Source organism: Sturnus vulgaris, chromosome 3, assembly GCF_052056855.1.
Source record: "Sturnus vulgaris isolate bStuVul1 chromosome 3, bStuVul1.hap1, whole genome shotgun sequence".
NCBI classification, from domain to species: Eukaryota; Metazoa; Chordata; class Aves; order Passeriformes; family Sturnidae; genus Sturnus; species Sturnus vulgaris.
This window is the reverse complement of record NC_142245.1, coordinates 49,920,341-49,942,103: the sequence shown is the minus strand read 5'-3', so window position 1 is coordinate 49,942,103 and position 21,763 is coordinate 49,920,341. Positions and strand designations below refer to the sequence as shown.

The 21,763-nt window shown below is 37.8% G+C and overlaps 1 protein-coding gene across 3 annotated transcripts in view; it reads left to right on the top strand.

Moving 5' to 3' along the window:
• The window catches only part of GRM1 (glutamate metabotropic receptor 1), a 180,873-nt gene that overhangs the window by 112,372 nt on the left and 46,738 nt on the right, over positions 1–21,763 (top strand). For all 3 annotated transcript variants that reach the window (XM_088161597.1, XM_088161599.1, XM_088161598.1), the window contains exon 4: positions 308–543. In XM_088161597.1, coding sequence (XP_088017723.1) covers positions 308–543 — 236 coding nt within the window. The remainder of the gene's footprint in view (positions 1–307; positions 544–21,763) is intronic.

The following is a 21,763-nucleotide window of genomic DNA, read 5'->3' as shown; positions in this document are numbered from 1 at the left end:
ACAGAAATTAGGCAGAATCTCTTCAGTCACAGAGACATCACAGCACAAGCTATGTCTAAATAACCTTCCCAGAAGGACAAGGATAAAACCTCATTATTCTGGATGAGTTAATGAGGACTCTGCACGAAATCAGTCAGACTGCTCATTACAAGTTGCTATCACTCTCCTTTTTCTGCCTGAATTTTACATCTTTAGATTCCCCATTAATCAGTTTCTTCCAAGGGTGCCAGCCTGCCTTTGGCTGGTTCCTTTTTCAAAACAAGCTTTCTGTCTTTGTGTAATAAGTGTTTTTTTTGCCTCTTTTCAGTGATGGTTGGGCAGACAGAGATGAAGTCATTGAAGGTTATGAACCTGAAGCAAATGGAGGCATTACTATCAAGCTGCAGTCTCCTGAGGTGCTGGCATTTGATGACTATTACCTGAAGCTGCGCCTGGACACCAACACCCGCAACCCCTGGTTTCCTGAGTTCTGGCAGCACAGATTTCAGTGCCGCATTCCAGGGCACCCACTAGAGAATCCTAACTTCCAGAAGAATTGCACTGGTAACTTGTCCAACATTTTAAATATTTTTTCCAGTTTTTGAATCTGTGTTCTGTCAAAAAAAAAAAAAATCCTTTGTTCTCTTATTGTTGTTTTCTTGGCTTTTGGTTGGGTTTTCTTGTCGATTTGTTTGATTTTTAATTGAATATTTGTTGTTGTTTATTTTTTGTTTATTTTATGTAAAGAAAGATGATGACCTCAAATTGTACAGATGATAATTCTGGCTCTGGTGGGAGTATATCTGTTGCTGGTTGCACAGCCTCCTCTCAATTTAGTTCTGCTCTGTTATGGAGTGACTTGCTCTGTTTTTATGTTTCAGGGCTCCGCTAAGGCTGAGTGCCTGTTTGTAATATGGCTTGTAAAAAATAAAGAGCCATGAAATTTTAACAAAAATAGGAACAAATTTATACTATTTTTCCTCAAAGTCAGCTTTTCTGATCAACTGAGGGATCAGGAAATTCACAGACAATATTATGGCAGAAAACCAATTTAAAGGAGAATTGATGAGTTTTAAACTTGGCCAGTCATCTGCTTTGCATTTTTTTTTTCTTAACACACTAAAACATATAGAGTTTGTTTCTACTATATAGAATTCACATGAAAAACACGTCTTACACATGGAAGTAACTCTCACCTCATAGCAAGGGAAGTGTACCCCTATATAGAAAATTTTTCTCTTCCATTCACAATCTGAGAAAATGAACTAAAATATTGCAGTGAGATTAAATCTATTAGTAAATTAAGTGAGAGATGATTACATTTCTATGCAATACTTGCTGAATGATTTTTCCAAATATTTTGTTTGTAGTTTGTAAATACTTAATTTGTAGTCCAAAAGGTATACTTGATAGTAAGTATATGATGCTATTTCATTAGAAACAAAACGAATAACTTACTTCCAATTGATTTCTTCATATTCTTTACGTTTTGACCTCCTGTATCCCCTAGTAATAATCTCAGTTGGTTTTCTCATGCTCCCTGAATTGCATTCCCATAGTTTCTAGTTCTTCCCTTTTCCATCAGTAATACTTCCTAATAAGAACATCTACAGTACCTTTTGTTTCTCCCCAGTTCTCCTATTCACCATTGAGGCACATCACCAAATACTGTCATTGACTTAAAACTGGCCTAATGCGCTGACTGGCAGCCAGGCTGGCCTGTCTGGGTGATGAGGGACTAATATCAGGCCAGACTGGCTAAATCCATATTGAGTTTATATTAATAATTTTTTCTCAAAGGAGTTATTAACTTTGAACTTTACCAAAATATTGATTGATTGTGTAAATATTTAATCGGCTTTAGAAATGCTTCAACTCAGACAAAGAAGTTGATATAGGCCAACAAGGGCAAAAATTGCTAAGGATAATTGAGTGATTTGTACACAGCCTTTTTTTTTTAAGAAAAGAAACTCAAAATTGCACAGTTTTGTTCATTCCATTTAAACAATAAATTTCAGGCTTGTGAAAAAAGATTCAATTTTCAGATTTCTCAGTAGCTGCTGTAAACATGGATAGTTTGTTATTCAGCCTCTCTTTGGTTATGAAACTAAACACTTGAGTCTGGACCATCAGAGTCACCTTTATCTGGTGGGTGAAAGGCAAGGGAAATCTCCACGTGGTGACTTCAAAATAGCCAGCATGGGGTACTTCTGCATAGAACATGCAGGTGAGTTTTCAGACAGTGATTGCTGTAGACTCTAAAATTGTACTTAAAAAAAATGAAACCAAACCAAACAAACAACAAAAAAAACACTATGAAAGAAAAAAGGAGTGGGGGCTATTTTATTAAAAAATATCCCACCCCAAACTGTTCAGGACATCCCAAGTTTGAAGTCACTGGACATTGGAGAAGTTCTGAAGAGGTATCATCACATGCCTGCCCAGCATTCTGGGCTTCTCAAGGTGTCAGGGACCACTAAATTCTGATAATAATAGTGAAACACAAAGTAATTTGTCTACATTGGTAGACTCTGACAGTTAATAGTGTCAACTCAGGCGTTCAGACATCTTTGCCTCCTATAGAAAGCTGTAAATTTTGGCATGAAACCTCAAAATATGTGATATTTCTTAGGCTTTGCTGAAAAGCAATCAGCTCTTAAATTTGGTGGTGTACCACTGGTCGCCCTCAGGCTTATCACACACAACTAAAAAAAGCCATAAATGTCTCATGCCTACAGAACCAAGAGCTCTCCAGGTCCCCAGCAAATCTGTGGGCAATACAATAGCTAATTTTACTTAACTACACAGATCTGACAGCTGACTGTCTAGCACCACCCTAGCTTTCTGTGCACATATCTTTATTTGACATTTCTGGAAGGTTAAGAATGTCACTTTAAATACTAGCAGCTTCAAAGCTGTTTGGTGGAGACTTTCTCTCCAAGGAGGTCTAGTACAACAGTGCCAAGAAACCGCCTTCTTTATCTCTCACAGATATGGAGGCAGGACTTTTCACAAACTATCTGTTAAAAAAAGGAGTCTCTTGCACTCTCCCCTTCTCCACAAAGTATCTCCAAACACAATTTTGAAAGAGAAAATCCATGATTCTCAATAAAAAAAGCACTAATATTTGAAACCCATTAAAAGTGCCAATAGATGATCTGAATTTTTGTGGTACTACAAATTTAAGTACTGTTGCCACTTCTATATCACCCTAGGAAAATAATCAGTAACACATTAGTATCAAGTGCCTATCAATCACCAGTATATCTCAGAGCTTTTACTCCTACCTCAATATTCCTATGAAAAGGCATGTAGGGCCATGCATGAGTCCCCTGTGGTCCCAGGAGTGCAAACACATTATTAACAGGTGTTGTGACTATCTCTGGGTTATGACCTCTTTTGTATTACAGAAGTGTGCTGCTAGTCCTTACTGAGAAAAAAAACACAGCCATACTTTAACATAGACAGCAATTATCAAAGGCAATACTGCTCAAGTTCGTCTGTGTCTGGAGAGCTGACATCTCAGGAAACTGTATCATGAAAAAGAGACCCATGTACAAAAGTTCTTGTGATACGCAAGGAAAGTGTAATTGCATTTACACAGCAAGGGGGTTCCTAGGAGCAGCCAGAAGAAAAAAAAAAAAAAAAAACCAAACTAGCAAAGAAAAGACAGTTCTTCAAATATCTTATTGAAAAGTATTCACTATATTTGAACTTATCTATGTTTTGAAAAGGAGATTAATAGCAAAGTTTGTATCTGTTGAGAATCTTCAGTTACTGCCTGCCCATTATAATTTACTCATATACAATCTAATCAGTTTACTGAGTAATTTATTCAGAATTACCACTGGCATGTGAGGTTCAATTTTATCATTCATGGATAAGCAAGGACTTCTCAGGCAATTACAGCTGCTGCATCTGCAATTTCTCACACCCTGTTACTGTTGAATCAGCATTAGCTCGGGATTGCATGCTCTCTACAAAGCAAGGGAAAGCTAGTTCCTAGAAATCTCCCTTCTCTGATGACAGGAATTACTGCTGGAATTCCCTCATTCAGTCTCTGAGAAGACTGATGATGTTATCCTTCAGAAATCCTCATATTACACTGAGCTCTGAATATACATGTATATTTTGGGGAAGAAAAAGTTTATCTGCTCTAAGCACTATTGGAAGTCAAAGTGTCATCTACTCCATTTACTCATCTACTCCATAAAGGATGCCTAATAGTTTGCCACGTTTTCAGAATAACTCGTCTGGATTACTAGAACTAGGTAATAGTAGCAACAAATTCTTGGGAAGAGAAGAAATCCATCGACTATTACAGTTACTGCTCATTTGGATCATCCCTTCTTGCAAAAATTAAACAACTTACTTTTCCCACTTGGGTGGCAGCCAAATGAGTGGGAGCTATTTTTGACTCATTCTTTGTAATATTTTAGCCAAATGCCTCTTGTATTGGAATGTCTTTCCCTATCCCTCTCTCCTTCCCTTTTTCTCCAGCTGCTATCAGAGATATTCTTCTTCAGTAGATTCAAGTATAGAAATCTTATTATATGTAGAAGTATTGGATCCGACTGAGATGGGCTTAACTTTCTCCACAGCAGCCCTCATAGTGCTGTACTTTATAGTGCTAGCTAGGAAAGTGCTGGTAACACACCAGTTTTTTAGGGCACTGCTGTGCAGCATTCACACAGCATCAATGCTCTCTCCCAACCCATATCCCCACCCTCAAAGGCTGATAGGCTGGGAATGAGCAAGACACCAGGAAGGGGTCATAACCAGGACAGTTGCTTCCACAAGCTATGATATCATGGTCAGCAATAAAGGATGAGAGAAAGGCTGAGAAGGTGGGAGAGCATTTGTCATTAAGACATTTGTCTTGCAAAGCAACATAATGAGGCCCTATTTCCCAGGAAGCAACTAGACATCATCTGCTGACAGAGAATACACTCTCCTTTTCTTCCAAACATGGTCTTTGGGTGTTTTTTAATCAAACTACCTTTAAAAACCCATGAGTTTTTAGTTTCTATTTTATATATTTTTCTCCCCTGTCCTGCTGAGGAGGAGGTGTGAGAGAGTGGCTTGGTGGGCACCTGCCAGCCAGTTGAAGTCAACGTACCACATTAGAAAACACACATTTGTATACGGATATTCTCCTAGAGTTTCCTGGATATCCATCAGGCCAAAACCTCTTCTAGTACAGAGCTCTTCTTAAATTGTCTGTGTCACTAAGGTACTTGTAATGTATCCCACTGTAGCTGCTACAGTCTGTAGGAAACAAAGCATGTCCTACAACTCTGCATGGACCCTTGACACATAGTGAAATTCAGAAATTCACACCATTCTTCGTGTCCTTCAGATGAAAAGTCAGAACAGAGTGTTTTAAATGTGACAAAAAAGGCTGTTTCTGAATTTGAGGTACTAAGACAGTATCCGATTTAAGATGGACCTGACAGAAAGTTCCCTTAGCACACAACCTCAGGCACTGCCCCAAGGAACAGTCCCTACTTGTCTCAGTTCATTAGAAAACTCAGCCTTTTCTGAATTTTGCAGACTGTACATGACAGCAAGGTTAGATATTAGACTGTATGACAGGCAACAGAGTTCAGATATTTTTCCAACAGACTTGTAGGATGTTTTCTCCTCCCTGATCTGATAGCCCAAATGGAAGTAGTTTTTTTTTTCCACTCAAAAATACACTGGCTAATCTTTCTCTGTTGCATGTGGTGAGTCCACAAAGGCCAGAATTAAATGCAGGTCATACACAGAAATTGTGTAAAATTCAGTGCAGTGCAAACACTTGTAGAAATGTCTAAACACTCTTTTACAGAATGCCTTATTCTCCTCCTGGCAGATAATACAATGGCTAGAGTTTATGTAAACCAGGTGGGCTGAGTCCTCCTCTGTGCCCCAAGAGACAGTTATGAAAATGGTAATGGAACTGATGTAAATAACAGATTATGCTCACAGCAGTTCATCTGCTGGGACAACAAAATACATTGGCAAGCAATCAGCACAAACATTTTTCAATAGAGCAAAGTGGAACAAAGTGGGGAATTCATGATTCATTCATTGATTCAATTGATCTTTTTGAAGAAGAGTTATTTGTCAGTGAATGTATTTATTGCAGATAAGAAAAAGAAATGTAGATGTTTTTTGTTCCAAAGGAGGTCATAGTCCAAGTTCCCTTTAGGTTGCTTACTCATACTTTGGTCATGCCATAAGGATTGCTTTATCTGCTAATTCCTATCTTGGCCCAAGAGAACTCCAAGCAATCAGTCTGAGTGCATCCAGAGTCACAAGGACCACATGATCACTCAGTCTAGAAGGTAGCTCAGGAAGACTGTAGTCCAACTCCCTGTCAAAGCACGGTAACTCATCAGTTCAGACCAGGTTGATCAGGCCTTGAAAATCTCCAAGGTGGCACAGTGTGTCTGGGCAACCTGTTCCACTACTTGCATTTGAAAAAGTTTGGTCTTGTATCTAAAGAGAGAGCCTAAACCTCTCGTTTCAATATATGCTTATCATCTCTTTTTCTTCCATCAAGCTTCACTATGAAAAACCTGTCTGTCCTTCATAACCACCCCATAGGTATAAGGGGCTGTTGTAAGGTTCCCCTGCAGTCATCTCTTCTTCAGGCTGAACAAGCCCAGGCCCTTCAGTCTGCCCTCAAAGGCAAGGATTGCAGCTCCAGATCATCTTGATGGCCCTCTGCTGCAGGTACTCTAGGTTATCAGTGTTTTTCTGTATGAGAGATTCACAAACCATATGCAGTGTTCTAGGTGCAGCCTGATCAATGCCAAGGATGGTGGCAGTGGTTAGATAATCACATTCTTCAGTCACTGCTTGTGCTGTTGTTACCATCCTGCTTACAGGATGCTGCTTGCCATCATTCCTGCCAAGAATCTATATGTCCACCCTATTCTTGTGTCAAATTTGGTCTTAAGAAGATGTATCTTTTCCCATCTCCTTTCTGCAGCAGACATAAACTTTCACCACATCTGGCCAGTTCTGAAAGACCCCCATAAATTGTCATAACATATTAAATCATGAGCAGAACATAATGGTAGAAGAAGAATCTTGGGAAGAAAGCTAAATATTCCAGAAGAGGCTTTTATGCTTTGGTATGAATAATGCAGAGTCATACTTCTTGAGACAAAAATGTCAGGGAATATAGATTATTTTGTGACTGTAAAGACCTTAGATTACATTTAGTATGGCCATAATCTGAAAGAGATGTTAAGCACAGTGCTGAGGTGATTTAGATATTAGAAACCTACACAGCAATACAAAAAGAGGTGCAGTGTTACATGAACATACCAGTTCAAATAGTGTATTTATATCTGTGGAATACTATCCAAGCATTTCAACAGTTGGTTCTGAAGTGAGGTGGAGTTGTTAGCTTCTAGTTAAGGTTTCTCTGAAAAGCATCCCTAAGTGTTTGCCACCATTATCACCCACTCATTAAAAAGTAACTAGTTTTATCCCATCCAGACACATAGTTCTTATAATTTTAGCTAAGTGTTTTGGGTTTTTTTCTGGCATCAGATGTCTGTGGTTTAGAAATGGTGCTCCCCAATTCAGTGCCTCCACCAAAACTCTCCCAAGCCAGATGCCACTCGCTTACTCACCCACTTCCCAGTCCAGGAATGGAGTTGAGAATTAGAGGCACAAAAGGTGAAAACCATGGGTTAAGATAAGAAAAATTTACTGGAAGCAAAAATGAAATAAGAAAGCAAACAACAGCAGAACAATAATAATGATAGAAGGTATAAGAAAAAGAAACAAATAGATGATTTACATGGAAAACTGCAACAATTACCAACCAACTCTTGCCCACCAGACCACCTTGTCTCCCACAGGAGAGGAATGAAAGAGAAAGTCCCTTTCCCTCACCTTGGCAATGACATAATGATGATATAGAATAACATTGCAGTCTTGGCTACAGCCCCTCCCAATGATTTTGGCCGAAACAAGACAACAACATCTCTTTTAGAGATCTACAGGGCCTCTGCTCATGCCTGTCAACGACGTTTGTATTTCTGTTTTTGTTTGTGAAGTTCTCCTTGACTGCATGTATGGCACCACATGGGAAGACAGAAGACTGATGGCTGCCTATTCCCATCCTGAGACACAGTTGTACTTGGCCAATGCATCTTTCAGATTACATCCAGGCCACCAGTAATGTAGTTCAGAGCTTCTCTTAATGAAGAACTTTTTTTCTCAAGACACCTCCTACTTTCAATAAATTTGATGGGGTTCTCCTTTACTCATCTTAGTTGACAATGCACACCAGCATGTCAACTTGATTTTTCTACACTTTTCTGAAGGAGTGAGTGCATTTTCAGTGAGACCTGATCTGAGTTGTTTCCAGAGTTGGACAAATTAGATCCAGCAGGCATTACTAGGACTCATCCAGCTGTGTCAGACAAGCGTGTAGGTGTTTCTCTGAGAATGTTCTTTTGATCTCAACATCTGCTGGGCTCCCCCATGGAGCACCTGTCCCATGAGATTTTTCATCAGCAGAAACACCTACAGTAGGAATTGCTGCCACTACAATAATTCAGAAAAAGTAATTATAAGACAACAGCCTGGTGTGCACTCTTCCAAGTCAGCCTCTGCTGGTAAATCAACTTTCTGGTGTATAGGAGACGTATTTTTAAGCCTTGGAAGGAGGAAACAAGCTATTGACATGCCAGAATTTCTTAAAAATATATTTTACATTAAGTATCCTGTGACTTGTACATGTTCACCTCTGCTTTGCATTCTCATTACATATTTAGGTTCTGTTTCACATTCTTTTTCTTCAGTATGAGGCAGAAGATCCTAGTGATCCCAGTAGTGATCAAAACCAATCACAATTTCATTGGCATCTAGAACGAAGCCTACTGAGGACAGCTTGTCTGAAAATATTCTATTTGCTACCTTTCTTAGTCAAGGCTTTTTTACAGCAGATAAGACAGGAGAGTAGTAGTTTCATTTTTTTTTTCCCAGACAATGTTACAGGCAGCTTTTAAGGCTTAAAGATGAGGAGGATTGATAATGTGCCTATCTGTGATAAATGATGTGAATTATTCATGTGAATTATATCATGTGAAAAGATATAATGGCCAAGTTTTTGTTCATTTGTTTCTAGCTTTTTCTGAACATGTTTGGAAAAAAAGCAGTTACATTTATCTTATATTTTATGTTTCTAAAAATAATTTTAAACCAGGCTGTCTATCAATATACATTAAAAATAAATATCTTTCTTCTTTTGGGATCCATAAAAAAATGACATCATGATAAAATAAAGGAGAGTAGCAATATACATGTGCCTTTGTAAACAGCATAGAAGAAAGCAGAACTATGCATATTACAGCAGAATGTGACAAAAATTTTCTGAATCTACACCTACATTTTCCATTTTGGATGTTAACAATAAAAGCTTGCACCTCTGGGATTAAAAAATCCTCAGGTAGGCTTGTGACATTCATCCTCCTCCCTTACACAGGTAAACTGGTGGTGTTACTAAGGAAGAGGACACCTGAACCATGCTCCCTTGAATCTTCTTCAGGTTCCTGTCTCCTATTCCTAGAGGGAGACAGGGTCACTCCTGACTGTTCAGATTGCTACAGATGATGTAAACTTTTATCAGGATCGTGGTGAAGACAAAAGCACACAGTTAAAATAAAAATTGACTTGTTCCTCAAAATCAATTGTTTGTGCAGGTTGCGCATCAGAACAATTAGCAGAGATACAAACATTAACCAAATCAGGAAGTCAGCCAGATGAAATAACACAAGTAACTGATCTGAACACAAGGCAAACTGCTTTCTGTCACCACCCCATGTCTTTTATTAGATGTTATCTTCCATTTCTTCATTTACCTGTAGGTGGAAAGTTTTAAATTCAACTTGTAATTTTACAGGTTGTCATTACTGGCAGCATTACCCCATAAATACAGGTGGAAAGGTGCAGTAGTGGAGGCTAACACATGTAGGCATACTCCCACGTAATCACACCTGTCTAGCTTCAGACTTGAGATACTCTTTGTACACAAAGATATTTTCTGAAAAATAGCCAGTAGCATTCTTAAAATAAATGGGTTCCTCTTAAAAGATTGTGGGCAAGCAGTGGCATAAATTATAAAATAAAGAAAGAAATAAATTATGAGCCTCAGTGGTAAAACCTAAACCATGAAAACCACAGAATTTCTGACTCAGAACATACTATATTGGTGTCCACAGGGAGAATAATCTGATGGAAGGTGTTTGCTCTGAAAGGTAGTGCTGCTAGAATAAATCTCTGTTTTCCCATTCGTACTGGGATGTCTGGGGAAGTGCAGAAGTCTGCTTGTGTGGAGAGAAAGAGGGAAAAATGATAACATACCGCATCTACACTGGGTTGCTGGCTGAGCCAGAAATCCACTGTAGCACAGCAGGGTACTAAACCAGATGATTTCAAAATGTTTCCTTCAGATGAGATTTTTGAGATTCATACAGTAGAAAGTAGCTTTGGAGGAACCCACAAGTTCAAAGCTTCAATTAACTCTGGATTCAGGCTCAGCTCTATGGGAATGAAAAAGCAGGGCTGTTTCCTTCAAAGCAGTAGCACTGTACACATCATGCTAAGCAGTGAACTGTCTACGTTCTGCAGAGGCCAGCTTACTCTGCTGCTTTATCTAGGCTTATTTTGTCTAAAAATTCATACGATGGGGCCCGTTTTCTTGTGAGACCTCAGGTACTGGAGTGTTTTCTGCATTGTTACATTTGGCTACACTCAGGAAAACAAGAGGTGGGCTAAAATGGATGCTTTTAAAATTCTTTCAGATCAGAAAGAAATCTGCTTCTGCTTTTCTGTTGAATTTGACATGTGAATACAGATTAGGGCCAATTATTTTATCTTCTGATTTGCTTAGCTATAGTTTGCTGCCAATCAGTGATGCATTGTCCTTGTGCAGACATTGTTCAGAAACTCCTAATCTTAATTTATCTTTAAGAAGGATCACTTCTGTGATACTGAACACAGCTCCTGAGAGGTGTCTGGGTAAGGGGAAAATAAAGTGGGTCTTTGTGATGTGTATTTGTGATTAAATTATTGCATATTGCAAGGGTTAAAGGGAACACATGGGTGCTCCTAATAATAATTTGAAAACTATGCTTAATTTCACCAAAACTGTGAGTGTATTCTGCTAATTTATAACATGGCCCAGCTAGTTAGGGTCGCCAAGACTACTTTGCTCCTCAGCTCCAGAGCAGCTGTGGCATCTGGATTTGGTCCTGGGAAGCCAGGATTTTTTCTGGAAGAAACTGCATGTTTGCAGGACTGCTGTGTAGCCTAGGCCTTCCACTTTGGATATCCATGTGGTTCCAGGGAGCCAGCCCTTCAGACATAGGCTGTCCTTTGTGAGGATATGGACTGTTAAAAACAAAACAAAACCCCAAACCAACAGCAAACTCGGCAAAGGCGAAATTTAGAGTAAACTCTATTTCTGCAGAACTAAGGCACATTGGTGTCCATGTTGATTTGTATTCTGACAGGTAATGCTGGTGGTTTTAATACCACCTTAGCATTATGAACAGAAGTGAGGAAGAAGGTTCGTTCTTTTAGAATGATTTTTTTTAAATGAAAAGAAAGAAAAAAGCCAGTAGTACTCAATTATGGGTGTCACTGTCACTGCCAGACAAGAATTCTGAAGCCCTTCTAAAATCAATAGTGATTTAAAGCAAAAATAAATAGTGGATATTTTTTCTGGCTGTTCTTTGTACACATGCAGAGTCACTGGAATTCAAGACAGGAAAAGACCAGTTATGCCAGCTAGTTTGTGTCCTACCACGAGGGGGGTACTTTGGTCTGTTAACATGAGATTTTGACTCACACCTTTGAAGTCCTCAGAATCTCATGCCCATACACTGACAACAACTACCACTACTTAGATATTTACAAATCTGTATCAATGGAGGGAAAAGAGTTTGTGATTTGTTCTGTTTTCTTTCTCCATGCCAGATAGGAACACAGATTAATATGTGTATTTTATTACTATCATCATATTTTTCCACTCTAAACTAAAGACCCTGACTTTTTGTTTTGAGTTTTGTGCTGGTGCCATATATTTAACATAGTCAGAATAGATCTCTTGTTAATTCCTTTGCCTCATTTGGTGGTAATACATTCTATGGTTAATATGAAAGTTGCTTATTTTCAACTCTGAACCAGCATTTTCTGATGGAGATGCTCAAAATTAGGCTCCTCAAGTGCATGCTCTGAAACCTAGATAAATTGGCCTGATTTTTAAGGGTACTGATCTCCCATAATTTCCATGAAAGTCAACAGCAGCTAGAGAAGTTCAGGCATTAATCAAGTCAATTAATTAGGTGCCTGAATAGGTATTCAAGGTTCCTAATTTAAGTATTGTATGGTGGATAATGTTCTGAAAGCTGCAGCACAATTACTGAGTTCTATCTCCTTCTTTCAGATAAGGTCTCAGGCTTCATATGAAAAGCATGACACCTGAAATATAATCAGTCCTATTTCCTGAACTTTCTATTTTTCTATCGTAGTGTGTTACAATGGGACATCTGCAAGGGTATCTGACTCGACTTTTTTCCTTTTTATTAAGAGTGAAAACTTGATTAAAACCAGCCAAATAGCATGAAAGTCTACACAAATTTCTTTACATATGTAAATTACTTTGATTTTATGTTCATTCCTGTCTCATGTAAGAGTAGCAGTAGCCTATTATCTGCTAGACTTGTTCCAAATAACTGATCTGTTAAGAATAGTAGTTCTAAATGTATTTTTAATTGAGTCTGTGAGTAAGGCAGCAAGGTTACATATCTACCTGAGGGAGAGGGAAGACTGAAGATTGAGGTTTCTTTCTTTTTAATTGTTTCTCTCCAGGAGTTCAGGTCATGTAGAAAATGGTTTCTGCGGAATCCCGTTCTTAGAGAATCTTGGTCAGGATCCTCATGGCACTGGGAGAAGGCTCTGAAGAAAGCAAGAAGGCAGATCCTAGGTCTCTGTGATAATAACTACATCAAATAACATTAGGATTAAATTGGTGCCTGAGACCTTGGGAGCATGGACACTTGTGGAGTCTGAGAGAGGCTCAGAGATAGTTTATTGTTGAACTCTGACAGAGGTAGATATGTGAGACACAGTAATAGTAACAAATTAAAATCTCTGCTTTTATATTCCTAGGGAAGGGGACAGAAGAAAAGAAGAGAAAATAGTAATAATAATAATAATAATAATAATAATAATAATAATAATAATAATAATAATAGTAGTAATAATAATTATACCACAACAAACCCCAAAGTGACTCCCCAACACAACCCATGACACCTGGTGAGAATATGGCCTCTGAACAGTGCGAGACAGTTCAAAAGCCATTCCATTCCATTCCATTCCATTCCATTCCATTCCATTCCATTCCATTCCATTCCATTCCATTCCATTCCATTCCATTCCATTCCATTCCATTCCATTCCATTCCATTCCATTCCATTCCATTCCCACTGCTTGTGAATCTTCCATTAAAATAATTGTGCTGCTGCCAATGTCCTTATGTCCTTTAAATGCAAAGGCTGAGCCTGACCATTCAAATGCCTTTGTCAGCATTAAATTTTCGTCAGTTAATGAAATAATAAGATGGATTTCAAATGCTCTATTAGGATTTGAAATCAGCGTCTTTGTTGATTACATAGACAAACCATTCAATCTAAGAAAAGATCATCTTGCACATTTTATTCCTGATTATAGGATGAAATATTAATTTCTAATTAAAATAAGAGCTGGGAAAAAATATGTTGCTGCAGAAAGTAAATAATAATTTCAAATAAGTAAAAGAACATATCGTGGTCATTTTGCAGGTGGACTGTACACAGTCCAGCATTTAAGGAAAACAAATTAATCATAATAATTATTTGGCAAGCTCTCATAATAATTACTCTCTGTTTCATAAAAGATGCTGGAATCACCTCACATTCTCTTCTATGCTGTTCTTTTCTAGGAAGAATATGCAATTTAATGTTCTGTCCTAACTATCTGAATTAGCATCGATTTCTTTTAAGCCTAAACTGCTTCTGATTTGATGGATTCCCAAGTTCAGAATCAATATCAGAGTTTTATTGATTTCCAGTTTAAACCCGTGCATATCACATTTGAGTATTTGACCATAATAAGCCACTGTATATCCATGAGATTTCCTGGTCAGTTCCATGAGCCTTCCAACACGTGATGGCAGTATTTTCATCAGGGATGACCTTCCATAAGCTAGAATGGCCAAATATTTTTATGATCTGCAACTAGATGAAATATCTTCACAGCTTACTTGCTTCATGATTGAGTTAATTCCAAACATTTTCATTAGAGTGTGCATAAAAAATAATGTCTGTAATTTTATTGCATTATGGCATTTTAAAGTATACTTCTGGTTTGGTGCATGACTGCAGCCATGAAAATGATGGTACATAACTACAAAGTCATGCTTCTTTTCAAACCATTTGAACTGATGCTTACTTGGAGTATAAGATACAGAACCTGATTTATTTCAAATAAGGGCAATTATTTTCTTCTGTTATTTCCCAGTCTATTAATTCCAAAGAACAGGAATTAAGATAATAGCCAAAATGAGGCAATCAGTAACCTCAAAAACTTAGCATTTTTGGTAGGTTTTTGTTGTCTTGCTTCACTGTTGAACATTCTGTGAATTGTACTTCTCAAGCTGATTTCATTGAAGCACACACACAAATATCAGGTATTAATCTTTATTTTTATCACTTCTATCTTTTATTTTTATCTTTTATTTTTATGCTTTGAAGTGGGCTGAGTGTTTTTCACCTTGCACTGAGCTATACTTTGTAGATCTGTCCATTTCTATTTCATTAAAGAAACAGTCTTCACCGCAGAGCTATTTCATCAAGATCATTCCACTAAAAGCTAGGAACAAGGGGAAGAAATGCTAAAATGTCCTGCCAAGACTTTAACAGTTCATAGTAATGGATGTATACAGAAGGGGTTTCAAATGCCAGCTTGCAGGCTTGTTTAGAGAGAAAGGAATCTCAGCATATCATCGTCATAAGGCCATAAATCCTATATTTTTTTTGGTAATATTTCTTATGAGGAATAGTGGGAAGAAACACCAAGGCTTCAGGCCATGTCATCCCCTACAGGAGCTTTATTAAGCTGATGAGCTTCTGTCAAGCCTTCTGCTCTAAGTGGGTTTCTCCAGACCTGCATTTAACTGCATGTCCCCCTGTATATGAACTTGTGGAATTTCTTTGCTTGTTACCTAGTTTCTTGCTGCTTTTCCTCTTGCAATACCTACTTTTGCAGTATTACATACTTGCAATTTTTCAACTCTGTGATCAGTTTCTTCAGGTCTCAGTGGTAGGAGTTATAAGTGCATGGGAGCAATCTGCGTAGATTGCAAAACTTGTGGTGTTGGAGAGCTACACCTTATCAGGGCAGCCTAATGAAGGAAGAGACAGCACTCTCCTGGGGCTCCTGGCATGCAGACAGCTGTGCTGTTAGTGGGGTCCTCAGGTGGTGCATTATATTTCCCTTCAAGTCCTTTCTTTTACTGCTAAACAACATAAGAGCCAGAGCAGGAAATGCAGATTTATGGAGAAGGGCAAAAGGAACTTTTTCTCCAACACAGGCCTATTTTGCCCTCACCTGCCTCCCACTCCAGTGATGCAGTTCTGGCAAAGCCATGGTGGCAATCAGCTGAAGTACTTGTGATTATGTGATATCTCACCCAGAAATGCCCTGTCTGCTCACCCCTGAATTGTTCTTTGGTATGAGGCATGCCCAATCTTCACATTCACTTGAGGTTGCAGCCATCTCTAGGAAGATGACAGTCTTCTCCTCCCCTGCTTAGCTTCTCTGGGTCATAGAAAGGAGACTATCTATTCTTCTGGACAAAGACACACTAGAACACATCTTTATCATCTCCCTGCATGAGTTATGTGCATTGTCATTTGTTGCTCCTCCTGACGTCATATAGTTGTGTGAGAGTCTGAATGTCCATGGGAAGAGGCAGAAAGAGCAGAGAGGGAGCAAGCTTCAGACTCTTGTATCTGTTTAGCAAAGTCTGCAGACTGGGAAATGAATGAGGAGTTAGATCAGTTGCCTTCTGTTTTGCTCCCAAGTCATGTGGTGGATGGGTTGAACCTGTGAATTCGACTTGGCATAGAGCTGGCAGCACTGCTGGTTCCCCTTTCTCCTGCCCTGTGCTTAGAGACTCTGACACTCACTCTACATCTGATTAATGAGTGAGTCAGAGACTTGTAGTCATTTCTTCTCAAAATGTTTCAGCTTCACTGTGGCACTGTTGTATTTCTGTATGCCAGATTTGTTCCAGAGTCTTTGACACTAAGCTCTTAAAGCCCTAATGTGCTTACATAACATGATATGGAGAAACAAGGAAGTAAATTTAATTAAATCTTTCCCCACTCCTTCTGGCACACAGGGAGAGACAAAAGGAAGACACTTCTTTTTGAACTCTGGGGAATAATGAGGTATACTCACAAAAGCAGCAAGGAAACTGAAGACAGTGGTGGTGCACAGTGTATATAAAATGGGTACTGATCTTCTAAGGTTTGGATATTCAACATCTGAAATGAGGGAGGATCTATACCTTGATGGCTGAATTCGCATTCTGACTTCTTTTAGCCACGGAGTTGACATCTGTGAAAGATATGCTGGTAAAAAAAATTTAAAACCCCAATTCCTTTTAAATTCAATATCAACTTTATTTCAGGAGAAGAAATTTCATCAGTGATTTGACTAGATTTGCTAGTGATAAAAAAGAACCCCTTGCATACAAATATTGCTGCAATTGCCATCCTGTTAATGCTTTGGAGAATTCTAGTGCAAATTTTTGAGGAGCTTTTGCTGAACACCCAGCTTTCAAAAGGGTGTTTCTATTCTCTTCTCTCTAGTTTTATACAAGAATATAAATATACTAATCCAAATTAAAAACCAACATTCACCAGATGTAACAAAGCCAGTAGTATCTGAGACTCTCATAGATTTTACCACACTCAGAAAGAAAATAGCAGGGTATCTCAACTGGTAACTGTAATTGTATCCTAGCTTTTCAGGGAAAAATACATCAAATGTAATTGCATCAATTGAATCTCTTTGCTTGTGGAAATAAAAACCATTTGAAGAATGGAAGAAAAACCTTTCTGATTTAATGACATCCTGAAAACCAAGTCTGAAACCCTGTGAACTTAATTTATTGCTCCATGGGTACTGTAAGATGTCAAATGTTTATCAGTATGTTTCAAAATTCGGTGCAGAACCCACATATTGTAAGATATTCCTTTATTTTAGCTTCTCCTGTGAAAGCTCTTCTTCCTCTCTTGCCAAAAGGTGGAGAAACTTGCAGTTCTAGGTAGAGAAATGCATTGCTTCCTGTAGAGTGGTGACATGATGCTCAGGGGAAAGTTAAGGAAGGATCTTATATAACAATAATACATCTTTCCTCAGCCTTACCTTGCAAATAGAGGAGCTCTGTCCAGTCAAACAAATAGTTCACATACAAAGGGAATTGAGTTACCTGTTTAATGTTGTGCCTTTTTGGTAGTTCTGTCCTCCGTGTATGGAATCCCTGTAAGGGATCTCTCCTCTCTTTCACTGTATTCAGCTGTCTCTTGGACTTGCCTCCCTGATGCAGAGATACAGACATCAAAGTGAGAAGTGAACTGGTAACCATTGCATATATCCTTTTCTGTTTGAAAACAGTAACTGTAACACTAACAGTAACTGGTTTTCTGGGAATAGAAACCATAAAAGAAACAATCATTTATTATGATGGGATCATTTATTGTAGGTTGAATGAAACATTTATTACGGTCTCTGAGAAATTTTTCAGCCTATCAGTTCTATCTCATGAAAATTGCAAATGTTTTTTTGATTGAGAATGAGGCAAAGTCTTGTTTTTTTCTGAACATCTTTGGGCTTGGAAAATATGCTCCCCTCCATGCCCCAGATAGTTTTTTCCACTAACTGTTGGTGGTCACATTAGCTTGCATATAGAGACAGCAAAGACATTGAGAAAGCCCATGACAAGTTAAACCCGTGGCCCTGATCTGCAATTGCTTTTTCTAGTCACCAAATAATATTTCCTGGCCTTTTCCTCATAGGCAGACAGCTACAGCTTGAAATGCCTTGGAAAGCAGGCAGTTATGTAGGAAAATAAAACTTTGAGAATTTTTGTTTCTGTATATTTGATTGTGGGCTGGGCGAGGTTTTTATAGAATAAATGACTTGTTGCCTGTGACTTGTTTTTGGACATAGTGAGTAAAGTAGCATGAACAAAAGTTCACTTTTTATTCTTTAAGATATGAAGATTTCATTCAGCCATACAATATTAATGAACAGAATGTATTTGTTATCAAAAAGTTGATATGAAGAGGAAAAAGCAAAAGATGCACAGGTTTTAAACACACCATCATTGTACTTATCACATCTAGAGACATCATAACTTCTCTTATTTTAACCTCTCTTATTATAACCTCACTTTATTTTGCAGTGCCTTGAAGTGAAATTTTTAATACAATTTTTTGTTATCTTTGATGTTAGATAATGTAAAAAAAGTTACAAATAGAATATGAGAGGGAGTGAACTGGCAATGTTTCTAAACCATCTGAATCAATAATGGCAAATGAGTTAAAACAAATGAAACCCTTTGCAAAAATTATTTTATACAATCATAGTTTGGCACGGTTGTTAGAGGATTAGCTGTTATTGAACATTCCCATATGCAGAAAGATAAACAAGGGAAGAAGGCTGACCTGTCTGAACAGAGACGTTTGTCTGAAACTCAGGGGAAAAAAAGGAGAGTTTATTGCATTTGAGTGAAGGGGAAACCAATTCAGAAGGACTACAAGGATTTCATGAGGTTACGCAGGGAGAAAATTAGAAGGGCCAAAGCCCAACTAGAACACAAACTGGCTACTGTCATAAAAGATATTAAAAGGTGTTGTGGTGGACTTGGCAGTGTCAGGTTAAGGACTGGACTCAATGATCTTAAAATTCTTTTGGAACCTAAATTGTTCTAGAGTTTTAAATAAAATTAAAAATTAATTTTTTCAAGGAATTGGTGACAAAACAGAAATGTAGAATTAGTTACATTTTCTCTCCTACATGTACAAAGATAAAACCATAATTTAATATTTAAACATCTAACTAAAACTGTTCCAACTTCTCTAAGTATCCAAATATCCTAAAATTTTACAAAAATCACCATTAACTAAGTTTGTTCATCACCATTGATGTGCCATTTGGTTTCCAGAATAAACTTTAATTCTTACCTTTAGGGTCCCAGATTTAAAATGACTGGTCAGTTCAAAATGCTGACTTTCTGTCATGCTCCTTGCGAGATCCTATAGCACAAATTTGTTGTGGTTGAAGTTTGTCAGGTCTTTTCTAGCATGAGACAGTGTAAGATATGTGACTTCCAGTATTTTCCAAGGATATGCTGTGACACTAACACCTCTCTACAAAACCTGCACAGAGGAATATGAGCAAATTTTTTCAGAGCCACTGGGGTTCTTTTGTTTCATTGGAGTTTTTAAATTTGAGTTCTGTTGGGCCTAACCAGAATTAAAGGAGATTGTTAAGGGCTTTGTTCAAAGGGCTCCAACTGCTGACAGGCTTGAAGCATTGGCCACCTCTGTAGGAAGCCTCTTCCAGTGTTTGGCCACCCTTTGGTAAAGGCAGTGTATGTTGGGACTGGAGGGGAGCATAAGGAACCTGCCTCCACAATTTGTCCAATGCATGTGGACATTTCCTATGAGCCTGGGTACTGCTCTACCAGTTCATACCCAGCATTTTTTGGGGGGAGCCCTCTTTACTCCTTGGCATATGCAACCCAAGTATGGGAGATTTATTTTATTTCATTTCATTTTCCCAATGAAATTTTGCCCCAGTTGTCCTTCCAGATTTTTTTTTTTTTTGCATAAATTAGAACTCATATTGAGTGTAATCAGCACCCATGTTGTAACTTGCAACAAAGCTAAAATCTTATTTGGCCTTCCCATGAAGCATGGCAGTCCTGGAAAGGACCACTGCAAATTGAGAAAGCAGTATATACAATTTTTAATACTTCATACCTCTGTCAGGACCACCTGAAATGAAGATAATTGTTATGACAGCTGGTAATTTTTATTTCACCCTAAGTATTCAGTAGATGACCATGGCAAGCCATGAAACTGTCTGCCTATTCCGAATGAAATATTATCCTTTATAACAATTTTGCTGAACAGATTTTGGCTTTTTGAGCTAATCAAGAGTCATCTGTGAACAGACTGTGTTCTTTATCAAATGTGTATGTTTGCTCAAAATTTGCCAACTGGCTAGGTATTCATCAGATTCCCTGACCAAAATGTTTTTACATTTATTTCCATCACAAATTCTCTCCTGCCCTAACCTTTCTGAGGACTGCAAACAAGTAATAGTTGGTGCTTCCTTTTACATGGAATATGAAGAGACCTCTGCTATCTTTACTTTTACGTGATTGTTAACACGTCCTGCCATAATTCCGATAGCATATTTTTTTCTTTATTTCAGCTTGTCAAGTGGGATTTGCAAAATAGACTCTCTGTTCTCAAGAGCACTGTTAGCTCCACACTGACTTCACAGCAAAAGCATAAACTAAATTCATGGCTGCTCCACAGTAACATCCTTCTAAGGACTTAGCTGAAGTTACTGTTAGCTCGCTGTGAGGTGCATTATAGTAAATGGAAAGATTAATAGCGAATTTCATGAAAAATGGGACTATTTTCTTTTCCTTCCTTTCCCCTGTACTTCAGTATCACTTTTGCCACTATTGGGAGCGTTTTTCAGCTGTGTGCTGCCAGGATGTGGTGTTTGGATTTTTTGTTGGGTTTTGTTTGTTGTTTTTTTCTTCTTTTCTGGTTAATAGAGCATGTGTGTACGTGCTCTTGCCTTCCAAGATTTCATGACAGAAAAAAATCAAAACAGTGATTAAAAAAATTACCCAGACTACTGAGAAGATGTTAAATTATTAAAGGAAGATTTGTGTTGCATGCAATAGAAAATTAAGTATGATATTTAGGACACCTGAATTCTTCAAGGTCATCCAAAAATTAATAGTCTAATTTGTGTGACTTCAATTAATCCAGTAGTCACATGACTTATGACTTACAGTTTTTCTCTGCTTAGTAAAAGCTAAGGTCTCTAAAATTAAAAGAAAAATAAAAGGAAGAAAGCTAACAAAGTATTTTTCTATTAGTCTTTGTAGCTCAATGTTATTTTCTTCCAAGGGCTGAAAAACAACAACAACAAAAAAGTTTCACTGTTCAGGGTTCAGTTTTGCTCTTTATTATATTTCAAAGACTTACTGAGAAAAAATACAACTGTATAGAGACGGCCCGTGACAAATATAGTAATACTTTTGCATTTATTAAAAACTTGCCCTATGAAAACTTCATTGAACATTGTTTTGTCTGTGGCTGAACACAATTACATGATTTCTTTTGTTTTAAAACCCCACACATTTCTTACTGGTTGTCTTAAGTGAATTTTACAAATTCAAATGCATAAGTGTATTGAGAACTTATAATGATGAAAATTAAATAGAGTGGATTTTGACTCTGGGAAGTTAAGTTTAGGGAAAGCATGACTTCTCATTCTGGATTTACAGGAAAATCTCTTATTTATATATAAGGATTTTTTATTACTGATCTGGAGACAATTCATTCAGACAATTCACATGTTGCTTTTCACTAAAATACAATTATTTCTATAGGTGATATTAAGACAG